This window comes from Plecotus auritus, assembly GCF_963455305.1.
Source record: "Plecotus auritus genome assembly, chromosome: 4".
NCBI classification, from domain to species: Eukaryota; Metazoa; Chordata; class Mammalia; order Chiroptera; family Vespertilionidae; genus Plecotus; species Plecotus auritus.
The window spans coordinates 38,466,068-38,490,787 of record NC_137775.1 but is presented as its reverse complement, the minus strand read 5'-3'; the positions used below and the strand labels follow the sequence as shown (position 1 = coordinate 38,490,787).

Here is a 24,720-nt window from a genome sequence, read left to right as displayed (position 1 = left end):
CAAATCTCTGAGAACATAGTTTACACAAACTAGAATTCCAAAATTAGGTTTTATGTTAAGTTCAGGCCATTACACTTTAAATTAAGAACACCTGCATTTGAGGTATGAACTGGAATATTTAATTACGAGACACATCATTATATCAGAACATTTGGTTGCTTTAAGACGCTTCTTTGTGTGTGCTCTAAGACTTTCCCCCCTTACCTTCATCATAAAATGTGAGACAGATGTTGGTACTGGAACATATATATGGGTCAGGGGAGACGTGTTCTAAATGAAATGCCACCACAGTGGAGTCAGCACAGTGACAGTGATATTTCCAGGGGAGCAGACCTCCTGTTAAGTTCATGTAAAGGCTTTCTTCTCTGCCACAGAAACTTGTTTTTGTGACAGTCTTCAGTGAACCCGTTTGGTCTCACTTGTGGCTTCCTTTGTGTTTACACATAGATCGTACCTGGAAAGAAGCATCTTTCCCTAAGATGATATTTTTTGGAGAGGCCTCTACCATTTTTGGGGAGCGCTTCAGTTGAGTAACCACTGTGTCTCAGCTCCGGACATCCTGTTATGTGTGTGGAGTTGCCGGTGGCCTGGCACACATTACATCTGCCCTCAAGGGAGGCTGCAGCCTTGCCAGGCAGAGAGGCCACTGGTGTTTGCTCCTGCTATTTGCTGGGTGCCTCTCTTTCTGAGAATGCACATCCTCCCTGGGCCCCAGACCCAGGTTCCATGTGGCCTGCATCCCTGCTCCCACTTGCCCATCCTATTCTGATGGAATGCACTAGGATACTAGAGTAGTTTTTTCCCACAAGGCTAATCTGTTGTCTTTCTTTTTCTTTTCTCTTTCTTTCTTTCTTTCTTTCTTTCTTTCTTTCTTTCTTCCTTCCTTCCTTCCTTCCTTCCTTCCTTCCTTCCTTCCTTCCTTCCTTCCTTCCTTCCTTTTTGTTAATCCTCACCCAAGGGTATATTTTCCATTGATTTTTAGAGAGTGGAAGGGAGGGGGAGACACACAGAGAGAGAGAAATATCCATGTGAGAGAGACACATCAATTGGTTGCCTCCTGCACACGCTCTGACTGGTGCTGGGGATTGAGCCCACACCAAGGTACGTGCCCTTGACTGGAATCAAACCCGAGACCCTTCAGTTCATGGGCCAACGCTCTATCTACTGAGCCAAATCGGCTAGGGCATAATTGGTTTTTTAAATAGGCAGTAATGTATAGTAGATAAGAGCACAATAAACTTCCTATGTTTGAATCCTGGCTGGGTTACTGACTAGCTGGTCAAGTTACTTAATCTTTCTGTGCTTTGGTTTCCTTAGGTAAAAAGGGGATATTAATAACTCTCTCCTTATAGGGTTGTGATGACGATTAAATGAATTAATATTTACATTAATTAATTAGTATAAACACTTAGAACTATATCTTGCATATGGTAAACATTATATAAGCATAAAGTAAAATACTTCTTTCTAATTATAAAAGTAATACACTAACATTGTAGAAAACTTGGAGAATTCAGAAAAATATTGCTTAGCAAGAGTCGGAAGGAATAAAAAGACGGGCAGTCAAGATGGCAGGTTGACAACCTCTAGCCTGGTTGTCTTAGTCACCATGATGTTCACTTGTTTTTCCAGTTCCTAGAGCTTTCTTCCACCCTGGATAAATCAATGAATTTAGTATATTTGGGGAATCTTCAGCAAGCTGGCCTTGAGCCAGCATTCTACCAACTTGCTCTGTGGCCTTTTAGAGAATTAATCCTTGTGAGCCTCAAGTTTCCTACCATTAAAATAGAGTCAGTATTCCCTGTCTGGCAGGGGTGCTGCCAGGATTAAATGACATCTGTCCATGGAAAGCGCTTGGTCTGTGCCTGGCCAGTGCTGGTTGGATGTTCTTCTCCCTTGGTTCCTTCCCAGCTCTTCTAACAGTGCTGGAGCTGATATAAATAGAAGGTCTCTGGTTGCCTCAGGAAGGAGGATTCTGGAGAGTTATATGGTTTGACTTAAATCCTCAAAAGCTGTTTTCATATATAAACAAAATGAGCATACTTTCTCCATCTCACCCATACTTTTTACCAAGTTTAGCTGGAAGATTTATAGTATCCATCAGGTTCACATATTGTGACCTCTGAGATGCTTTTTCCTTTCCTCTTCCTTTTACTGTGAAATGTAACCTATGTACAGAAAATGCAAAAACACATCTGTACAGTGTGAAGAAATAGTACATTGCCAGCCCAGCATGCTTTAAAAGTACGCATGGAGTTCTATATATCTTACATCTAACAACTGTTATAATATGCTCTCTACTTGACAAATAAACCTTCACAACAACAAAATTAGGAAATATGTAAAGTTATGTGTTGTTTTTTTAAAGAATTTTTAAATGATTTTAGAGAAGAAGGGAGAGGGAGAGAGAGCGAGCCCCCCACTGGAAGACTGAGCCCCCAACTTGGGCATGATTCGATTTCCACCATGACTTCCCAGTTCATAGGTTGATGCTCAACCATTGAGCCATGCCGACCAGGCTAAAGTTATGTTTTAAAGAAATTGAGAATTAGCCCTGGCCAGGTGGCTCATTTGGTTGGAGTGTCATTCCTGGGTGTGTACGGGAGGCAACCAATCCATGTTTCTCCGCCTCACAAAATCGATGTGTTTCTCTCTCTCTCTCTCTCTCTCTCTCTCTCTCTCTCTCTCTCTCTCTCTCTCTCTCTCCCTCCCTCCCTCTCCCTCCCCTCCCCCTCCCCCCTTTCTCTCTCTCTAAAATCAATTAAAGCATATCCTCAGGTGAGGTTTAAAAAATAGAAAGAGTAATGTGAAATTTCTAATGCTGCCAAATGTTTCTCTCCATGTGCAATGCTATGATTATCATGCTCATTGGTGAGTGCCATCAGAACCATGAAGTGGAACAGGAAGAAAAGCAAGAAAAGGAATGAATACTCACCTCTACTTGGAAGTGAAACTTCATTATGCAGGAATCCACGGCAGTCACGCTGTGTTACAGAAGACTTGCTAAGTTAGTTTTTCTCTTACCTGAGTGCTTCTGCTGTTCAAGTCCTCTGCATGCACTCGAGTCCTCTGTGGTGCCATTTGGGAGTTTGGCAGTGGCACAGCCACAACTTCATGGCCTTTAGATGAGATCCCTTTGTTTTTAGGATATAGGACAGCAGATGTGGAAATAGACTTGAGATCCGAACAAGAGCATTGTGAGTCTCACAGTGTCAGTGCTGAGCCTCCACGTGTTCTGGAATAAGATTTGTTGTGAGAGTGTGCACCTGTGACCTGCAGTGCTTGATGGGTCTCTAAGGGAGTGCTGCTGGTCACGTCACCCCCGACTTTAGGCCTTGGGTGATCATCATCTAGCTTTCCACTGTTACACTTTCAATAGATACTTGTTATTTGAACTTGATTTTGAAATTAAATAGAATGGCAGAGATAAATATGATTTGTCTAAGACAAATCTTTTTTTTTTTTTTTCCTTTCGTGGTATGGCAAGAAGATCAAGATTTCTAGAACATAGAAGAACAGAGTAAAAAATGACTGGTTTTGGTATCTTTTCTTTTAAGCTATTTTTCCCCTCAGTTATTCATCAACTCAGCTTGTCTTAATAAACTCTTTTATGTAAAAGCTGATCTAGGCCCAAGATCCTCTGTTGGGGAGGAATGTGAGTGAGAGCCTTGGCTTGCAACCCAGCCTGAAAATGCAGTTGATGGCTTATGTTGGCAGTTTAAATGTTATCTCTTAATTTTCTGCTATTCAGTAGTAAGTAACTCCCTGGCAGAATTACTTGTTGCCAGGAATGCTGATCTGAGAGTCTTTGTTTCGTTAGCCCTTAGGATGGAGATAGAAATCTACCTGTTAGGTTGAAACTTATTTGTGCAGGTTGATGCTTTCCTGGAATATCACGGCTTGTTTGAACAAAGCAGTTTTAGGAGGAGGTGCTCCAGGGTGTCTCCAGAGTTGTGCTATAGTTGTTCACAGACATTGGCTGCTCCTGGTGGGTGGTGTGTGATAGATCCTCCCTTCCCCCAACTGGTGGGAGGAGTATGATGTAACCTGAATCTGCGCCAGAACATCCCCGAGACATTCAACCACCAATCAGCGCGTACTGAGTGCCCTGGGCCCCACCCCTTCCCCTTCCTCCCTGGGCCCCACCCCTTCCTGTTCCTCCCCTCAAAAGGCATGTTCGCCTCTGCACGTGTTGCTGTCTCCCCAGTCTGCAAGACAGCCCAGCGGGCCCTTCTCCTCCTCCTTCTCCTCTAATCCTGGTTTTTCTATCTCGCTCATTAGTGCAGAATAAACTTCCTCTTTTAACATGCCTTGGTCTTCGACTCCCATTTCCTGCGCCTCAAACCTTACATTTGGTCTGAAACGTTTTTCGCTCACTTACCCCATGGTTCCTCCCATCATTAGGCCCACTGGTATCTATTCCTTTAATTTTGCTCTTTGGCCCCTGTCTCATGCGCTGTTTCACTAGTTTTTTGCAGAACAGAATGCAGGCGTTCACCAACCAGAAGGTGGGAGAGATCTATCTGGCCTTGAATTCAGAACCTAGAGACAACTATGTCACAAGAATCCTTGAGACCCCGGGTAGATGCCCCTGATGACTCCCCCTCTCAGCAGGAAGTAGCTATGGAAAACGGACCTTCACCCCCTAACCTTGCCCGGACTCTCAGTTTTTTTTAATATCACCAAAAGCCTGGAATGATAGATCCTCCCTTCCCCCAACTGGTGGGTGGAATATGACATAACCTGCATCTGCGCTGGGACATCCCTGAGACATTCAACCACCAATCAGTGCATACCAAGTGCCCTGGGCCCCACCCCTTCCTCTTCCTCCCCTCAAAAGGTGTGTTCACCTCTGCACGTGTTGCTGTCTCCCCAGTCTGCGAGACAGCCTGGCAGGCCCTTCTCCTCCTCCTTCTCCTCTAATCCTGGTTTTTCTATCTCGCTCATTAGTGCAGAATAAACTTCCTCTTTTTACATGCCTTGGTCTTCGACTCCCATTTCCTGCGCCTCAAACCTTACATTTGGTCTGAAACGTTTTTCGCTCACTTACCCCATGGCTCCTCCCATCATTAGGCCCACTGGTATCTATTCCTTTAATTTTGCTCTTTGGCCCCTGTCTCATGCGCTGTTTCACTAGTTTTTTGCAGAACAGAATGCAGGCGTTCACCAACCAGAAGGTGGGAGAGATCTATCTGGCCTTGAATTCAGAACCTAGAGACAATTATGTCACAAGAATCCTTGAGACCCCGGGTAGATGCCCCTGATGACTCCCCCTCTCAGCAGGAAGTAGCTATGGAAAACGGACCTTCACCTCCTAACCTTGCCCGGACTCTCAGTTTTTTTTAATATCACCAAAAGCCTGGAATGATAGATCCTCCCTTCCCCCAACTGGTGGGTGGAATATGACATAACCTGCATCTGCGCTGGGACATCCCTGAGACATTCAACCACCAATCAGTGCATACCAAGTGCCCTGGGCCCCACCCCTTCCTCTTCCTCCCCTCAAAAGGTGTGTTCACCTCTGCACGTGTTGCTGTCTCCCCAGTCTGCGAGACAGCCTGGCAGGCCCTTCTCCTCCTCCTTCTCCTCTAATCCTGGTTTTTCTATCTCACTTGTTAGTGCAGAATAAACTTCCTCTTTTAACATGCCTTGGTCTCCGACTCCCTTTTCCTGTGCCTCAAACCTTACAGTGTGTAGTGGTTGAAACTTGGTCTCCAGACTGCCTGGCTTTCCTTCCTCCACTTTGTATCTTTGTGGCCTTGGGCAAGTTGTTTAACCATTCTTTGCCTCAGTTTCCTCCTCTATAAGGATAATAAGAGTACTTCAATCAGGGTTGTTTAAGGATTAAAGTAATAATGTATACAAAGCACTTAAACAGTGCCTGGTACATAGGAAGCACCTAATAAATGTTACTTAGCACAAAACTCTGTAGGAAACGTATACAAAGTTCTGTGCTGGGCCACAGAAGGGGCTCTGGTTTGAGATTAACCAGAAATTTTACCTTGGAGTTTTCCTAGACTAAGTTACTTATACTCAGATAAACCCCTTTGAATGGAGTAGACCAAGCATGTCACACTCATGGCCCATGGGCCACATGTGGCCCACAACAAATATTTTTGCAGCCTAGCCAATATAACAGTATGTAAGAAGTGTTTTAATAAAAATTTAATAACTTAATTTTTACAATATCCTATTACACATAATCATATATATGTGTGTGTGTGTGTGTGTGTGTGTGTATCTCCTATCTAATAAAAGAGTAAGATGCAAATTAACCATCACTCCGCTACACCCACAAGCCACGCCCACCAGCCAACCAGGAGCGAGTATGCAAAGTAACCAAACCAAGATGGCTGTGGCCACGGAGAGAGCAGGAGGCTTGGGTTTCCCTGGCAATGGAGGAAGCCAAGCTTTTCGCACACCCTGGCAGGCCCAGGCCTCCACTCAAGGTTACAAAGTTTCAATTATAGAAGATAAATAAATCCCAACAAAAATGGCTGTGACCACGGAGCAAGCAGGAGGCTTGGCTCCACTCAAGGCTATAAAGTTTCAATTATAGAAGATAAGTAAATCCCAGATACCAGGGCTTCTGCTTGGGTCGCCGGGGGGCGTGGCTGGCCTGCAAACCACCACAGGTCTGTCACCCAAGCTGTCCCACGCCCCAAGGGAACCCCCACCCTGATCAGGGACACCATTCAGGGCAAACCAGCTGGCCCCCACCCCACCCGTGCACCAGGCCTCTATCCTATCTAATAAAAGAGTAATATGCAAATTGACCATCACTCCAACACACAAGATGGCTGCCCCCATGTGGTCAAAGATGGCTGCCCCCATGTGGACACAAGATGGCTGCCACAAGATGGCCAGCAGGGGAGGACAACTGGGAGGGGGGACCAGGCCAGCAGAGTAGGGAAGTTGAGGATGACTGGGCCTGCAGGGAAGGGCTGTTGGGAAGACCCAGGCCTGCAGGGAAGAGCAGTTGGGGGGTACCAGGCCTGCAGGGGAGGGCAGTTAGGGGTGACCAGGCCTGGAGGGGAGTGCAGTTAGGGGTGACCAGGCCTGCAGGGGAGGGCAGTTAGGGGCAAACAGGCTGGCAGGGGAGCAGTTAGGCATCCATCAGGCTGGCAGGGGAGTCGTTAGGGGGTGATCAGGCTGGCAGGCAGAAGCGGTTAGGGGCAATCAGGAAGGCAGGCAGGCAAGCAGTTGGGAGCCAGCAGTCCTGGATTGTGAGAGGGATGTCCGACTGCCCATTTAGGCCTGATCCTACCGGGATGGGGCCTATAGAGGCAGTCGGACATCCCTCGAGGGGTTCCACATTGGAGAGGGTGCAGGCTGGGCTGAGGGACACCCCTCCCCCCGCCATGCACGAATTTAGTGCACCAGGCCTCTAGTATATATATAAAAGGCTAATATGCTAAGTGTCCTACCATCTGACTGGTTGCTATGACACGCACTGACCACCAGGGGGCAGACACTCAACACAGGAGCTGCCGTGATGCCCATTGGCTATTTACAGAGAAATGGTGCCGCGGACCTGATGCCCAAAAAGCAACACTCAGCTTCCCCCAAGTGGGACACAGGCCCCGCCACCACCCCGAAGCCACAGCCCCCCAAATTGCAGCCACTGCTGAGACCCCATGGCTCAAAATGCGGCCTACAGCCCAACCTAGCCTGGAAACAGTGGCTATGGGCGCTGGGTAATGACGTCACATAGCAACGCCCGGCTTCCTCTCCCTAACGACTAGCCTCCTTGGAGTTCTTCAGCCCAGGAACACAACTTGCTTTAGAGCCAGGTGCAAACATTTCACACTTAAACCAAATGTCTATGAAGCATTTTCCTGTGCCTCATCTCATTTGATCCTCACAGAGTCCTGGAGTAGGTAGATAGGAGACTCGGTGGAATCCTATTTTCTTTCCATTAGCTGGAAATGGAGATTTAGAAAGTTTAGAAACTTGACCCGACTGAAAAGAAGTAAGAAATGGTGGACCCTGAAAATGATTTCAGGTTTTCTCACTGCGCAGAATATAGTCAAACACTGCTGATGTTAAATATTTTACCCTTTGTTCTCCCTGTGTGATGTACAATAATAATCTGCTTCATGTTGATATTTACTGCTGTGTTGCTGACAGTTACCTGAAGGAGAAGTTGGGGTGCTTCACTGGGTTGGAAAAAGTTTAGCTACATCAGAAAGCAGGTCTAATTAAGCAGGTTTATTCTATATCTATAAAAGGCTAAGTTGACTCGCACATGTGTGATACATATTAAGCTCTCGCTGGTGCCGATCGCACGCATGTGTTTTGATATATCATTGTCAATCTTGAATTTGGTTGATGCTTCTATTATAGAGAAAGGGAGAATAGCGATATTAAAATATTTCTTCCAATTAATTTCCTCTCAATTTGCACAAATCCGTCCACCGGACCACTAGTTATTAATAACGAACTACAACATTCGCTAATGACTGATTACTATAATTGTGTTGCATTCATTTCCCTTACACACAGGCGCACCATTTCTCTCCACTAATATGTACTAGCAGCATATATTTTAGCAGCCAATTGCCACATCATTAGGATTGGACTTTGGTGTGTGCATCAGGAAATATTTCGCTTTCAGAGAACAAGAAAAATAGGTTTATTTGTGTGCAGTTATTCAGTGTCTGGTAAGTTAATGTTCAAGAAAAAATATTAATTTTTATTAAAATGTTCTCTTATTTTATGTTAATAACTAGAGGCCCAGTGCATGAAATATGTACACAGGTAGGGTCCCTAGCAGCTGCCAGCTGCTGGCTGGTGCCTTCCTTTATTTCCTGCCGCCCCCTGGTGGTCAGCACACATCATAGCGAGCGATCGAACTCCCAGTCAGTTGAACTCTCAAGGGGACACTTTGCATATTAGGCTTTTATATAGAGAGATTACTCATTTATTTCAACCCTTTGTATTCAGCATGTCTCTATCGAAGTAAACCTATGTTTCTATGAAAATTGAAGCTTTTGTTTTTTTGCAGACCACATAAACTTAAACCTTGTTTATTTGGCCCATGTTAGCCTTTGAGTTTTACATGCTTGGAATAGACAGTTCTTTCTCTCCTCTTGAAGGGAATGGGGATAGTATAAACTGTCCAGAATGACCTTTAGCACTCTAAGCTCTGTGAGATATTAATATTCCATTTTACTTTTTAAATAACACATGCTGCTATTAAGTATTAAATGGCAACATAAAGCTTTATGATTTAAATCACTTTTAAATTCTTCAAGATCTCACAAAGGACTTTTTTGAAATACATGTCTTTCTCCACTTAGGCTGGCTTGATATTTACCTTCTTTGGCAGAACTGAACTGCTTGGCGAAGCCGCCTGTTCGTTGTCAGGACCCTTCCGTAGTTTACTCTGTAGCAATTACTTTAACCCTCCATTTCCCCTTCACATGGCAGATACTCTCATTGTTAAAGGAAGGTTAGTTGTCTTTATGTTTTCAAGGACTGGATGTTCTGTCTGGGTTCATTGAAATAGATTTCTAGGTCAGACAAAACTAGTTACAAGCATAAGATTGTTTTTTTCTTTCTTTGTTTTAAAAAATAGCCGAAATCGGTTTGGCTCAGTGGATAGAGTGTCGGCCTGCAGACTGAAAGGTCCCGGGTTCGATTCCGGCCAAGGGCATGTACCTTGGTTGCAGGCACATCCTCAGTGGGAGGTGTGCAGGAGGCAGCTGATCGATGTTTCTCTCTCATCGATGTTTCTAGCTCTCTATCCCTCTCCCTTCCTCTCTGTGAAATATCAATAAAATATATTAAAAAATATTTTTATTGACTTCAGAGAGAAAAGGAGAGGGAGAGAGAGAGAGAAGCATCAATGATGAGAGAGAATCATTGATCCACTGCATCCTGCATGCCCCCTACTGGGGATTGAGCTCACAAACCAGGCATGTGCCCTGAACGGGAATCAAACTGTGACCTCCTGGTTCATAGCTGATGTTCAACCACTGAGCCGAGCAGCTGGGCTGTTTCCAGATTTTCACTGTTACAAACAGCGCTTCAGTGAACATTCTTATTCATGTCTCCTTATGTACATGTGTGAAGTTTCTCTGGAGTACATACCTGGAAGTGGAAGTGGTAGAATGTGAGGTTTGCACATCGTTGGCTTTTCCTAGATGTTACCAAATTGCTGTTCACGATGGTTATTTCAGTTTATGTGGTATGCATAAGAGTTTCTATTTCCCCATAGCCTCATTAAAATTTGTTAAGGTCAGACTTCTTAATTTTTGCCAAATTATGGTGATTTATTCTATTAATTTGCATTTTTCTGATTTCTAACGAGCACCTTTGTAAACGTCAGTTGGCCATTGGGTTTTCTCTTCTGTCTCTTTCCTCCCAACTCTTTTGCCCATGCTTCTGTTGGGTTGTCTTTTCCTTCTTAATTTATAGGCTCTCTTTATAAATGCAAGATGGTAATAATTAGCTAGTTATATGCACTGCAATGATCTCCTTTTCTATGGATCATCTCTTTTCGCTTTGGTCCTAGGGTCTTCTGAGACATAGAAGTTGTGAATTTTTTTTTTTTTTTAAATATATTTTATTGATATTTTACAGAGAGGAAGGGAGAGGGATAGAGAGCCAGAAACATCGATGAGAGAGAAACATCGATCAGCTGCCTCCTGCACACCTCCCACTGGGGATGTGCCCGCAACCCAGGTACATGCCCTTGACCGGAATCGAACCCGGGACCCTTCAGTCCGCAGGCCGATGCTCTATCCACTGAGCCAAGCCAGTTTCGGCTAGAAGTTGTGAATTTTAATGAGGTTATATCTCATCCATATTTTCCTTCATGGTTTGTACTTACATCTTGAAAAACCTTTTCTATCACGAGGTCAAGGTCAAGATGTTATTTATTTTAAGATCCATTTTTTCCCATTTAGCTTTGTAATCTGTAATCTGGAGTAAAAAATTTTCTTCATCGGCCCAGCTGCCATGGCTCAGGTGGTTGAGCGTTGTCCTATGAACCAGGAGGTCATGGTTCGATTTCCGGTCAGGGCACATGCCTGGGTTGTGAGCTCCATCCCCAGTGTGGGGCATGCAAGAGGCAGCAGATCAATGATTCTCTCTCATCATTGATGTTTCTATCTCTTTCTCCCTCTCCTTCCTCTCTGAACTCAATAAAAAAATTTTTCATCATCTATTGAATGTTTTATTTCAATGACTATTTTTTCTTATCTAGGATTTTTAATGAATACTCTTTTTTATGCACTTACCCTTGATATATATATATATTTTTTTGCTTATTTGTTTCACAATTTCTTGTTCTATTTTTAAATAAAAATTCATTTCTCTGAACATTCTAAACATACTCATTTTGGTGTGGTAGTTAGGCTAGTCTATAGAATTAATTTCATATGGAGTGACTGCATTTGCTAATTGGTGATTTTGTTGGTTGTCTTTCTTAGCATTGGATTTGCTCCAGTTCTTGGAATTTGAGTTTACAGGATCATTCTGAGTGGCAGGTATATTTTGTTCATTTGATTCTCTCCTTCCTCACCCTTCCTACCTAACGGTTTGCACTTTATTCTACTTGACTCCTTGAATTCCAAGTTTGGAACCAGGCCTGTTAAATCTCATGCTTCATCTTAACACTGAAAATCTCAGATTCAGCAAGAGAACCAGTGGGTACCTTGTTTTCAGGACCAGGTCATGAGGCTGAGTCTGTTTCCCCCACCTTCCCCGAGAGGCTCGCAGTGTTCTAAATCTGAAGTTGGTGAGCAGTAATTGAGTTTCCATGCAACCCTCTCTCACCTCCAGCCTACTTTCACAAGGTGTTGGGGAGTTTTAGCTCTGGCCCCAGTTAATCAGCTTGGCTCTCTTCTGGATCGCAGGAAACACTTTTAGTCCTCTTTCAATTGCCAATGCCTGCTTCCAGACCTGGACCCCAGAACTCAGGCCCCACCTAGCCCATCCCATTTTGCAGCTAGTCTGAAGCTCATGACTAGGTCTTTATTGTGTTTTTAAAAATACTCTTAACTGTATTGCTACTTTGTGTTTGGAACAGCAGACGATGCATGGAAGTGTGAATTCACTGTGTCATCTTGAGTGATATCAACATCAGCCCGGCTGGTATGGCTCAGTGGTTGAGCATTGACCTATGAGCCAGGAGGTCACTGGTTTGATTCCCAGTCAGGGCACATACCTGGGTTGCGAGTTCCATCCCCAGTTGGGGGCAGGCAAGAGGCAGCCGATTCATCAATGATTCTCTGTCATCATTGATGTTTCCATGCCTCTCTCCCTCTCCCTTCTTCTCTTTGAAATAAATTTTAAAAATTATATATATATATATATATATATATGGCCTGGTGCTTGCCTGTGGGTACTTACGGTGGATGTTTTTAAATGAAGGACTCTTGGGTATATCTTCTTATTCCTGTTACACCTTGAATGTTTAGTTTGAATCCCACTAAAGTTGCATAACCTTGGCAAGTTGCATCTCTAATCTTTTCCCCATATTTAAGATGCCTAAAGCTCGAAGACAGTTCTGTGCAGGTCCTTCCCATGGATTAGAAGGCATTCCAGAAAGATTAGTTTTCTCCGGCATCTGTCCCCACCCCACTCTCATCAGTGATTAATGATTTCCCTGGCAGAGCAAACAATTTTTCTGCAATTGTTGGATATTGAGTTCTATATATGTCAATAGGTTAAGATGGTTGATAGTGCCATCCAGACTTGTATATTTTATTGATTTTTTGGGGGGTGGTGTCTTCTTGTTCTATTAATTACTGAGAGAGCTGTGCTAAAATATACAACTACAGTTGTGGATTTGTCTAGTTCTCCCTGTAGTTCTCTGTTTTATTTCGTGTGTTTGTTTTTTATGACATTATTTTTTGTTGCTGTTGAAATCTTCCACATAGATTCATTTCTTGTTTTATCAGCATTATTGAGGTACTAGAGGCCCGGTACATGAAATTCGTGCACGGGGGTGGGGGGGTGTGTCCCTCAGCCCAGCCTACACGCTCTCCAATCTGGGACCTCTCAAGGGATGTCCAACTGCCCGTTTAGGCCCAATCCAAACAGGCAGTCAGACATCCCTCTCACAATCCAGGACTGCTGGCTCCCAACTGCTTGCCTGCCTGCCTGCCTTCCTGATTGCCCCTAACCGCTTCTGTCTGCCAGCCTGATCACCCCCTAACCACTCCCCTGCCAGCCTGATTGGTGCCTAACTGCTCCTCTGCCAGCCTGTTTGCCCCTCACTGCCTTCCCCTGCAGGCCTGGTCCCCCCCAACTGCCCTTCCCTACAGGCCGGGATGCCCCCAACATCCCTCCTCTGCCGGCCTTGTCACCCCTAACTGCCCTCCCCTGCAGGCTTGATCGCCCCCAACTGCCCTCCCTTGCAGACCTGATCCCTCCCAACTGCCCTCCCCTGCTGGCCATCTTGTGGTGGCCATCTTGTGTTCACATGGGAGAGACCATCTTTGACCACATGGGGGCAGCCATCTTGTGTGTTGGAGTGATGGTCAATTTGCATATTACTCTCTTATTAGATAGGATAGTTGATGTAATGAACTGTTTAGCATTTTTAAGGTATGTAATTTGGTGAGTTTTGTCGTATGTGTATAAGCCAGTGAAACCACTACTACAGTGAAGATGACGAACGTATCATTACCCTTAAAAGTTTCTTTGTGCCCCTCGGTAATCCCCTCCTCCAGTTCCCTCCTCCCTCCTCCCTCCCCCCTGCTCCCAACCAGGTAAACACTGATACACTTTCTTTTTTTTTTTTAAATAAATCTTTATTGTTTAGATTATTACAGGTGTTCCTCTTTTTTTTTTTTTTGACCCCATAGCTCCCCTCCACCTGATTCCCCACCCCACCCCATGCCCTTACCCCCCGCCACTGTCTTCATCCATAGGTGTAAGATTTTTGTCCAATCTCTTCCCGCACCCCTCACACCCCCTTCCCCCTGAGAATTGTCAGTCCACTCCCTTTCTATGTCCCTGATTCTATTATATTCACCAGTCCATTCTGTACATCAAATTTTTTATTCACTTGAATTTTAGATTCACTTGTTGGTAGGTATGTATTTGTTGTCATTTTGTTGTTCATAATTTTTATCTTTACCTTTTCCTTCTTCTTCCTCTTCTTAAAGAATACCCTTCAGCATTTCATGTAATCCTGATTTGGTGGTGATGAACTCCTTTAGCTTTTTCTTGTCTGTGAAGCTCTTTATCTGACCTTCAATTCTGAATGATAGCTTTGCTGGGTAGAGTAATCTTTGTTGTAGGTTCTTGCTGTTCGTCACTTTGAATATTTCTTGCCACTCCCGTCTGGCCTGCATAGTTTCTGCCGAGAAATCAGCTGACATTTGTATGGGTACTCCCTTGTAGGCAACTAACTGTTTTTCTCTTGCTGCTTTCAAGATTCTCTCTTTGTCTTTTGCCCTTGGCATTTTAATTATGATGTGTCTTGGTGTGGTCCTCTTTGGATTCCTCTTGTTTGGGGTTCCCTGCGCTTCCTGGACTTGTAAGTCTATTTCTTTCACCAGGTAGGGAAAGTTTTCTGTCATTATTTCTTCTAATAGGTTTTCAATATTTTGCTCTCTCTCTTCTTCTGGCACCCCAATAATTCGGATGTTGGTACGCTTAAAATTGTCCCAGAGGCTCCTTACACTATCTTCATATTTTTGGATTCTTTTTTCTTTTTGTTTTTCTGGTTGGGTGTTTTTTGTTTCCTCATATTTCAGATCTTTGGTTTGATTCTTGGGGTCCTTTGATCTACAGTTGAATTTCTGTATATTCTTTATTTCAGACAGTGTATGCTTAATTTCTGACTGGTCCTTTTCCATTTTTTTGGCATTCTCATTAAGGTCCTTGAAGGTCTCACTAAGCTCCTCGGAGGTCTCATCAAGTTTCTCGGCAGTTTTTAGAAGATTCTTGAGTAACCTTATAAATGTGGTTTTGAACTCTATGTCCAGTAGTTTGCTTTCCTCCATTTCTTTCATTCATGACATGTTTCTTTGTTTCCGCATTTTGCTGCTTCCCTGTGTTGATGGAGTGGTTTTCTGTGTAGGTGACCAGTGGTTCAGCCTATCACCTGAGGTGGACACTCTTGGTGCACCCCTTTGTGGGCTGAGTGCAAAGTCTTGTTGTAGTTAAGCCTTGATTGCTGTTGGTACACTGGGAGGAATTGACCTCCAGGCCAATTGGCTGTGAGGACCCGCTGTGTCTATAATGGAAGAACTGCTGTGCTGGAGACATGCTTATGGGGCAGGACTTGCTTCAGTGGGGCTTTGGTGCTCACTGAGTCTGCCTCTTGAATGTGTCACTTATGGATGTGAGTAGTTGAAATCTGGTGTTATCTCACACTGACCACTAGATACACTAGCTTCTGGATCTCCAATGGGGTGCAGGTCAGCTACTGTCTGAGGCCACCCAGCAGGAGCTACAGCAAGAACTACAGTTTTCTCCTCTTTGCTTGGGGTTTGGAGGTTTTGGAGCTATCTGACCAGAGCTGCAGTTTGTTAGGTTAAGCTGCGATCGGGCAGGTCATTTATATGCAAAAGCTTGGGTGGGTTTGTAGATTGTGCAGGGCGGGGTCTCAGGGAGTCACTAGGCTAGGGTGTGGCAAACAGCGATGACTGCTAGTCAGCCATCTCTGCGTCTCTGCGTTTCCAAGTCCCCACTTCCCGTGCCCCAGTGCAGTAAAGAATGATTGCTGCGCTCATCTCTGCAAGAAAGCCACCCTCACTTTCCGACCCGATGGCAGTCAGTCCAGCTTCTTCTCATAGGAGTTTGGGTCCCCAGCGTCTCCCCAGAAACTGGAGTTCAGAGTAATCGGGAGCTTGTCTCCCTTCGGGTTGAAAAAAGCGTGCACCCAGTCGCCCGCCACCAGCCCAATTCGCACGCCTCCATACCTCAGCTTTTCAGTGCTTGTGCACATCTCAATGCTCTTTTCTCTTTCCTTCTAGTTGTAGAACTTCCACTCAGCCAGCTTTCCCGTGGTTCTGGGTGATAGACGTTTTGTCTTTTAGTTGTAGTTTTGAAATTGTTGTGCGAGGCAGCAGTTTAGGTGTTTACCTATGCCGCCATCTTGGTTTTCTGCCTGATATAATTTCTGGCACTATAGATTAATTTGTATTTTTTAGAATTTTATATAAATGAAATCATACTTTATAGACTCCTTTTTGGTCTGACTTCTTTCACCTAGCATGATTATTTTGGTTTTCATCCATGTTGCTGTATTTATCAGTAGTTCACTCTTACTTATTGCTGAGTAGTATTCTATTATGTGAATACAGCATAATTTATTTATCCAGTCACTTATATCTGGACATTTGGATTCTTTCCAGTTTTTGACTATTACTATTTTCCTAATATGTATTATAACTTGTGGAATAAGTGCAAATGTAATTTCCCATGTCGTAATATCCCTTTATTTTTTTCTCTCTTTACAGCATGGGTAAGTTCTCTCTCCATGGGGATGATTTTCTTTTGCTGCCCAATAGTCAGCATCTTCACAGACATATTTGGTTGTCGGAAAACAGCTGTTGTGGGTGCTGCTATTGGATTCATTGGACTCATGTCCAGTTCTTTTGTAAGGTAAGGACTTGGTTTCTTCATGTTGGTTTTTGAGAACTGTTAGATACCTTAAAGTTTTCCTTTCAGAAACTTTGCTGTTTACAAGAAAACATCTTCCTTTTTGTTGCTTAAACTGTAAGCAATATGACTTTCTCATTGTTATCCATAGCAGCAAATCAGAGCTTGAGAAATTTAATGTTTTTGCTTACAATGCCTAACAGACGTTAATCAGAATTTACTGTATATGTTCCCTGGAGCAAGAAAAATGTTTCTCCTTTTGTTTTTTCTAATCACATAACAATCCTAAAAGAACTCATGCAATGAGTTGTCTAAAGCAATAGCATTAGTTGTAGGTCAGCTCAGTCTGAGGCCTGAAGGGTACAATAAGTGGTGTGTTGAAGCAGTTGTTCATAGGCTTGATATGAAATATTTTTTTTTTTTGAATCATATGAAAGCACTGTTTATATAGGTCAAAAATAATTGAAATAACAATTTTATGTGGTGCAATTTCATATTATTTTTTGGATTTTACCTTTATATTTGACATAACATAAGACTTACAGAAAAATTGGAAGATGAGTACAAATTACCCCGGGGAACTCTTTACCCAGATTCCACAGATGTTAACTTTGACCAGCTTTGCTGTCTTCTCCTCCTCCTTCTCCTTCTCCTCCTCCTTCTTCTTGATATGAAATATTTTTACTAATGAAAAAAAACTTGGTTATTTATTTCAACCCAGGTAGAGGATTCCTGTGTGCATTTAAAAAAAAAAAAAAAAAAAGAACACGCAAAAATTAAAAAAGATTATGGCAAAATGAAGTGGTCAAATGCAGCTTAAAAGAAAAAGAATATCAGTACACTTTGCCTGTGTCTGTTAAAGATGTAGTTCATGCAGATGAAGAGGAACTAACAGCAAAGAGCTAATGGGCATATTACTGTATGAAGCACTTCTCCCTGCAGTTCCAACTCTACTAGTAAACCCCTTTGCATTGTCAGAATAATCCCCAGTTAGAGAAACACTGGTTTAATATATTGCTCTAGCTAACAGGTGATTAACAAGAAAACCTCTTAAAATGATTTCCATCTTATGTCTACCTTAGTGGTTTAATCCTAATTTTTTGCCTCTTTCCCTTACCTAGCTATCTTCATGCACTAGTTGAAAAGCATTATTGAATCATTAGAAAAAAACCACACACTTACGTTTGTTGCCCTGATTGTTTTTAAATATTCTGGATTTAATCAACAGAACCCTTGGTTTACTAATTTTACCCCCACTCACCCTACCTATACCCCTTCCTCATCTCTAAAATGAGCCTCTTTCTTTCACCTAACTTAGAAAAAAAATTTTTTTGAGAGAATGGGAGAGATAGATAGCAAAATATTGATGTGAGAGAGACACATCGATTGGTTGCCTCCTATATGCTCCCCGACCAGGTCTGGGGATCGAGCTTCCAACTGAGGTATGTGGCCTTGACCAGAATCAAACCCAGGACCCTTCAGTCCTCAGGCTGACACTCTATTCAACCCAACCAGCTTGGGCTAGAAATTTTATTTGGATTCTAAACAATTATTTTTATGTCTTGATAGAAAATATATATTCCATCTTTATAGTGCCTTTATGACTTTTTCCCTTCTAAAGTTGACTTTTAAAGAAACAAAACAATTTTCTTTGAAATAAGATTCTGCTTAGGTAATTACTTTCACTTTTTTGTTTTTAAAGGAAGTTCTAACTTTTTCTTTTTACAGAGAGAGAAAGGGAGAGAGGGAGAGAGAGAAACATAGATGTGAGAGAGATACATTGATCTGTTGCCTCCCTAACTCAGGCTCAAACCCACAAGCTAGGCATGTGCCCTCACCAGGAATTGAACCCATGACCTTCCGGCGCATGGGATAACATTCCAACCAGCTGAGCCACACCAGCCAGGGCTAATTTGAGTTTTTGTTTTTAGCAATAATACAATATTGTGCTGTTACCAACTTGTCAGATACCCGTTTTGATCTGGAAGCTTCCAGGTACCCATTGCCGGTACCTGTGGCCCTAGCACTTGCTGAATATATTAACAATCAGGCTTTGGTAGAGAGATGACCAACAGGTAGAAAACCCATGTAATTTATTACCTTATTTGGTAGACAAAAAACATATATACAAACCTATTTACAGCAAGCACTGTTTTTCAAACTTTTTTTTGATGACTGAGAAATAAGAATTATGAAATGTGTTTTACATTGTGACTCAACAGAATGTCTTGAAACCATATTTACTACATGTAATGTTCTCGTATTTTCCACTCAGTTCCACTGATCAAAAGATACCAAACTTTTATTTATTTATTTTAAAAATAATGTGGTTTTTTATTTTTGTTTTTCACTTCAGAGAGAGACGAAGGGAGAGGGAGAGAGAGATAGAAACATCAGTGATGAGAGAGAATCATTGGTCAGCTGCCTCCTGCATGCTCCCTACTGGGGAGCAAGTCTACAATCCAGGCCTGTGCCCTGACCTGGAATCAAACCATGACCTCCTGGTTCATGGGTCAACGCTCAACCACTGAGCCACACCGGCACGGCGAAAGATACCGCGTTTTTAGAGCAATACGCAGGAGCAAGGGGAAATGTGGTATAAGTTCCAAGTGTTGAACAGTGGACCCACTTTTCCTATAGTTCAAGTTCTACCTTCTTAGGAAAACCTTCTCCAGCAATCCCAGGGCACGTCAGTGTCCCTTCTCTGAATCCTTTTTACACACATGACTGGTATCTTACTGACTTACACTGCACTTATTCAGTTGTCAAACTTTCAACAATTTGATCCATTTGTTACTGAGGTGAAAATTTAGAAGTAAATGAAAAGGACTCCGTGGCAGTGAAAATGCCATCACAAAGCTTATGTACTTGACTTTTTGGGAGAGATAGGAAGTATTTAGTTTTTAAAATGGTGTCCAAAAGAATGTTTTCAATTTATATTCGTGGCTCCCTGGTCTTCCAGCTGACAGCTCTACAGTACTGTGGTGTAATCATATAGCAATTGATGTTCATGATGATACTGTTGTCAATACCATTTTTTAAAAATGTAAATTCTTTATTTTTGTTTGTTTTGTTAAAGAATTATGAATTTATTAGGTCATCTGGAAAACTAGATGGCTAAGCATAAAAATGGCGCCAGCCAATTCATTATTGTTGAAAGTATTACATAATTCTCCTTTTTCCCCATTGTCCTCTCCCACCCCCAGCACATGCCCTCACCCCGCTACTGTCTGTGTCCATTGATTATGCTTATATGCACGCATACAAGTCCTTTGGTTGATCTCTTACCACCGCCCCACTCATCCTCCCCTGGTGAATACCATTTTTAATATACACCTTGAAGAAAGCAGAGAAATGTATAATAGATTTAGATTCTTCCTTTAAAATTAAATAAAAATAAAATTATAAATAAAAAAAATAAATTAGTGCCTTAAGAAGTAAGTTGCAGTTATCTGGAAAACTATTTCTGTGGAAAAATTGATGCAGAATAAAGGAAATGTTATTTATATTTTGTTCTGTAGTATATGGGATAGATATCTTGTTTTACTAAGCAGACTATGAGTAGGGCATAACCACATTTTAAATATATTTTTTTTTTTTACCAAGTACCTGGAACACAGTAGCTGCTGAATATATATTTATTGAATAAAGAGTGGAGATACAGTAATGGATGATCAGGGTGAGGTCAAGTTAATCTGGGAGTGACTCTGGAACCTGATTAAAAGATGATGCTAGTTGTGGATTAATAGAGGAGAAAGGGCATCTGAAAGGTTTGCAAACATGCTTAATTTTTATCAGATTCTAGAGTTCCTGTGCCTACCTCAGCATATTGCTAGACTAGTATTATTGTCCAAAATTTAATCATAAACCAATTTTATCTTAATTTCTATTAGATAGTTTGCCTTTATTATTTGATAAATAGCCTTTTGAATTAGACATTTCAAAGGAAAAAATATTGGTTTCTTTTTCTCCTTAATTGTTTCAACGAATGTAATGATATGCTCTTTGTTTTATAGGAGATGTATAATTAAGTTACTTGGTTAAACTATAAAATTCTTAATCCTTCATTATTTCTTTGAGACGTATGTGGCCTTATGGCTTGCAAACTGGGAACATGCTTCATTTGCTCTTTCTGCAGTGAGGGTATGACTTCTTGCTCTCTTGCATAACGCCGAGAACAGTGCAGTACAGGGCAAAGGTTGCTCTGCGGCCCTTAGGCCAGCAAAAATGAGACACGACTGCTCTTCTGTGCAGATGATCCTGACATAACCTTGGGAGGAAATATAAGATACAGCCTTTTCCTTTGTGCCCAGGGAAACTCCATAAAATAACGAGTTTTCATAGTTAAAACATTTATTGAGACTGAGTTGTTTTGTGTTAGTTTTAACACTGTCGGTTTGACTGAGGCCCGTCCTGTGTGAGTGTGGAGAGCACACAGCTTCTACCCAGTGCTCCAGGGTTCACTGGAATCCATGGGAAGAGGAGGGGGAACAAAAGCACCGATGACCTGAGGGGTCATTTTTCACATACTTGAGGCATTTCTATTATCCATCCAGATTAAGTTAAAATATTTTTAGTGCCACATTCTTGGTTTACTAAGTTTTTCACCTGTCTTTAGTTACATTTTATTTGTAGAAAATACACTGATTAACTAAAACCCACTTGCATGCTAAGGTTTTATTCTCCCAAGCACGTGATAAAAATAATGAAAGCTGCTTTCCATCTTTTTCATCTTTACACAGTTCCATCGAACCGCTGTACCTCACCTACGGAATCATATTTGCCAGTGGCTGCTCCTTTGCATACCAGCCTTCCTTGGTCATTTTGGGACACTATTTCAAGAAGCGCCTTGGACTGGTGAATGGCATTGTCACCGCTGGCAGCAGTCTCTTCACAATTTTGCTGCCTCTCCTTTTAAGGGTTCTGACCGACAATTTGGACCTCTTTTACACACTGAGAATCCTCTGCATCTTCATGTTCGTTCTCTTTCTGGCTGGCTTTACTTACCGACCTCTTGCTCCCAGTGTCAGAGATAAAGAGAGTGGAATCAAAGGAGGCAACAGATCCTCCTTCTTTTCCAGGAGAAAGTTCAGTCCTCCCAAAAAAATTTTCAATTTTGCCATCTTCAAGGTGACGGCTTATGCAGTGTGGGCAGTTGGAATACCGCTTGCACTTTTTGGATACTTTGTGCCTTATGTTCACTTGGTGAGTATGCTTCCTTGGCTTTGCTGGTAACAGATATTATTTCATACAGGAAAACCTAGAAGAGCAAATAGATCAGGTTGAAATTGGCCTTAAAACCTCTGGTGATCACAATTCAGGGACTCCTGAAGTTCAAGGTCTTTTAAGACAACAGAGCTATCAGATCATGAAAGAGAGGAAATGTTTAATGGTGTGCTTTGATATTTTAAACATCACTAAACCTAAACAAACAAAAACTTCAGGCATCAGTCTGAAAAAACTTGATGGGTCACTGTTGCTTCAAGTGGCTTGCAGATCATAATCAGGGGCAAAGATGGCGTAGTGATTTTTGCCAACTTCATTAAATTCTTTTTGAAACGGTGCGGAACTTAGGTAAATAGGAAAAGCCAGTGGCCTTGACACAAAGAAGCCTGACATTCACTTGTGGGAGACTTCTGGGATTGATTATTTAAGAAATGTTAGCAAGTTCCCAATGAGAGGAGAGGGAAGGGTTTCATAGGAAATTAGGATCTCAAGTGCTCAAGCAATTTATATTGCTTATCTCTATTTCTACTGAACCATGAAGCAGTGTCTAAAATATTTGCCCCTGGCAGGTGTTTGCTCTAAGATGCTTATTATGTGTTTTTTCTTTTTTCTTACTGTTGTGGCTGGAAGTGTATTTACAGGTCAACATACTTGATAAACAAAAATGATACTAAGATAAATTTTTCTTTTGTATGCATACTATGTGTGTGAACCGGAATCCTATTTAGCTTTTAGTCTACTTTTGGACATTTGTGTGATTTTTCTTTAAAATTTTAGTGAAAGTTTGTAACATAGGTCAAAAAATCAGTGGGCCCAAGGGGTCAGCTGGTAAACTACATATTCAACACTGTGGGTTCCTATGCCCAGTTCATAGGGATTAGGTTAAGGCAGTGGTCGGCAAACTCATTAGTCAACAGAGCCAAATATCAACAGTACAACAATTGAAATTTCTTTTGAGAGCCAAATTTTTTAAACTTAAACTTCTTCTAACGCCTTTTCTTCAAAATAGACTCGCCCAGGCTGTGGTATTTTGTGGAAGAGCCACACTCAAGGGGCCAAAGAGCCGCATGTGGCTCGTGAGCCGCAGTTTGCCGACCACGAGGTTAAGGAAACATGAAGAGAGATGCCAGGCACGTCCTGGATCCAAGAATACTTTTATTTCTCAATTCTCCTTATTCTTTTTTTGCCAGAGGTGTTGGGGAAGCAGGGGAGACAAGAAGAACTAGTTTTTAGTACTGTGAGCCACTTGGCATTTTATAGTGACTGAGGTACTAGGTAAAATGAGTTAGTATGTGACCCCTGTCACATATGCAGTAAGTGGCTACATCTTGATCTAATGATCCATTGCACACTTTTTAGGAAGGCATGTCTGAACCACTGGAAACTATATGTTTGTTGTTGGACTACAGATCCATTGTGGAAGGATCAGCTTTACCAACTCCCTCTTCCATGGCTTCTCTTATTAAGATAATATTTGTTATGTTCTTTTCAAAGATGAGTAGAGTTTTTAAAAAAATTCTCTTTGGTACTATAAGGTGAACACACCCAGAGAAATCAGTCTCTCAGCTTTGCTATACCAAACATTTATCAAAGCACAAGTAGTAGGCGATTGTCTAGTTATTTCTGGTAATATTTTTATAATTTGTAAATTAACTTAACATTTACTATTTCATTTGATCACAAGAAATCTGAGCCAAAATAAATAATATTAGCCTATGTTTTGCGACTGGAAAACAGATCCATTGTTAACAAAGATGTTGCCGTTCTCTCCCTCCCTGGAGCACTCCTGCATCTTTCCCGTTCCCCTCCTCTTCTCCCTCAGGCACAGATCTCCTAAACCAGTGGTCAGCAAACTCATTAGTCAACAGAGCGGCAAACCGTCGCTCACAAGCCGCATGTGGCTCACGAGCCGCGGTTTGCCGACCACTGTCCTAAACTCTAAGGGACCCCAGGAGACTTGCAACCAGGGGAACAGTGGGCAGAGACAGCTCCTCCCAGGCTTACCCCCTGAACCTGTCCCCAAGGACCCCTTTTTTCTGACTTCTCAGTGAGCCAAAGCAGCTCCACCTACCCTGTCTCCTGTTGCTTCTTCTATCCTAAGTCCTTCCTTGTTTCATTATCCCCAGATTTAACAAACATATCCTCAAAATAAAATAAAAAGAAAATAAATGATGTTAAGTGACTTCCTAAGGATCATATAACAGCAAAGCATGGTTTGGTTCCCTCCCAGTGTGCTTACCTGGTGGCAAATCTAGCATAGCCTTACTTTGGAGCACAATGGGCCACTTCCCTGGATATACCACCAGATATGCCCATCTTATTTTTGTTGTTGTTAATCCTCACCCAAGGATACTGATTTTTAGGGAGAGTGGAAGGAAAGGAGGGGGGAGAGAGGGAGAGAGAGAAAGAGAGACATTGATGTGAGAGAGACACATTGATTGTCTCCTGCACGCACCCTGACTGGGGTGGGGATCAAATCTGCAACCCAGGTATGTGCCCTTGACCAGGAATCGAACCCAAGACCCTTCAGTGCACAGGCCAATGCTCTATCCACTGAGAAACATGGGCCAGGGCAGATATGCTCATCTTATTGGGGGGAAATGAGTATGCCTAATAAAACTTAATAAATATGTTATGGTCACTTCCTTAAACAAATTTCTTAGTAGTGAATGATGAGTGAGACGGTGTTACAGACACTATGGTTACCAGGAGGCTATAAATCAGGTAGTACAGGAGCAGAGGTTTTTTCCAACTATGATAACAAGCCAGGCCTTTTTCCTGCTTTTCCTCCTTTAGGCATGTTTTCTTAGAAAAGGTGTTGATATTTGGGATTGTCTCTTTGTCAAACTGTTATGGCACTGAAAGCCATGTTGGAGAGCAAACACCAGACAGTTAAATGCCATGTAGGTGTTTGAAACTCGTGTT

The 24,720-nt window shown here is 42.4% G+C and overlaps 1 protein-coding gene across 1 annotated transcript in view; it reads left to right on the top strand.

Annotated features, from left to right (window-relative positions):
* Positions 1-24,720, top strand: part of SLC16A10 (solute carrier family 16 member 10) — a 110,046-nt gene that overhangs the window by 54,991 nt on the left and 30,335 nt on the right. The window contains exons 2-3 of the mRNA XM_080664210.1: positions 16,428-16,572; positions 21,312-21,774. Of these exons, the coding sequence (XP_080520336.1) occupies positions 16,428-16,572; positions 21,312-21,774 (608 nt within the window). The remainder of the gene's footprint in view (positions 1-16,427; positions 16,573-21,311; positions 21,775-24,720) is intronic.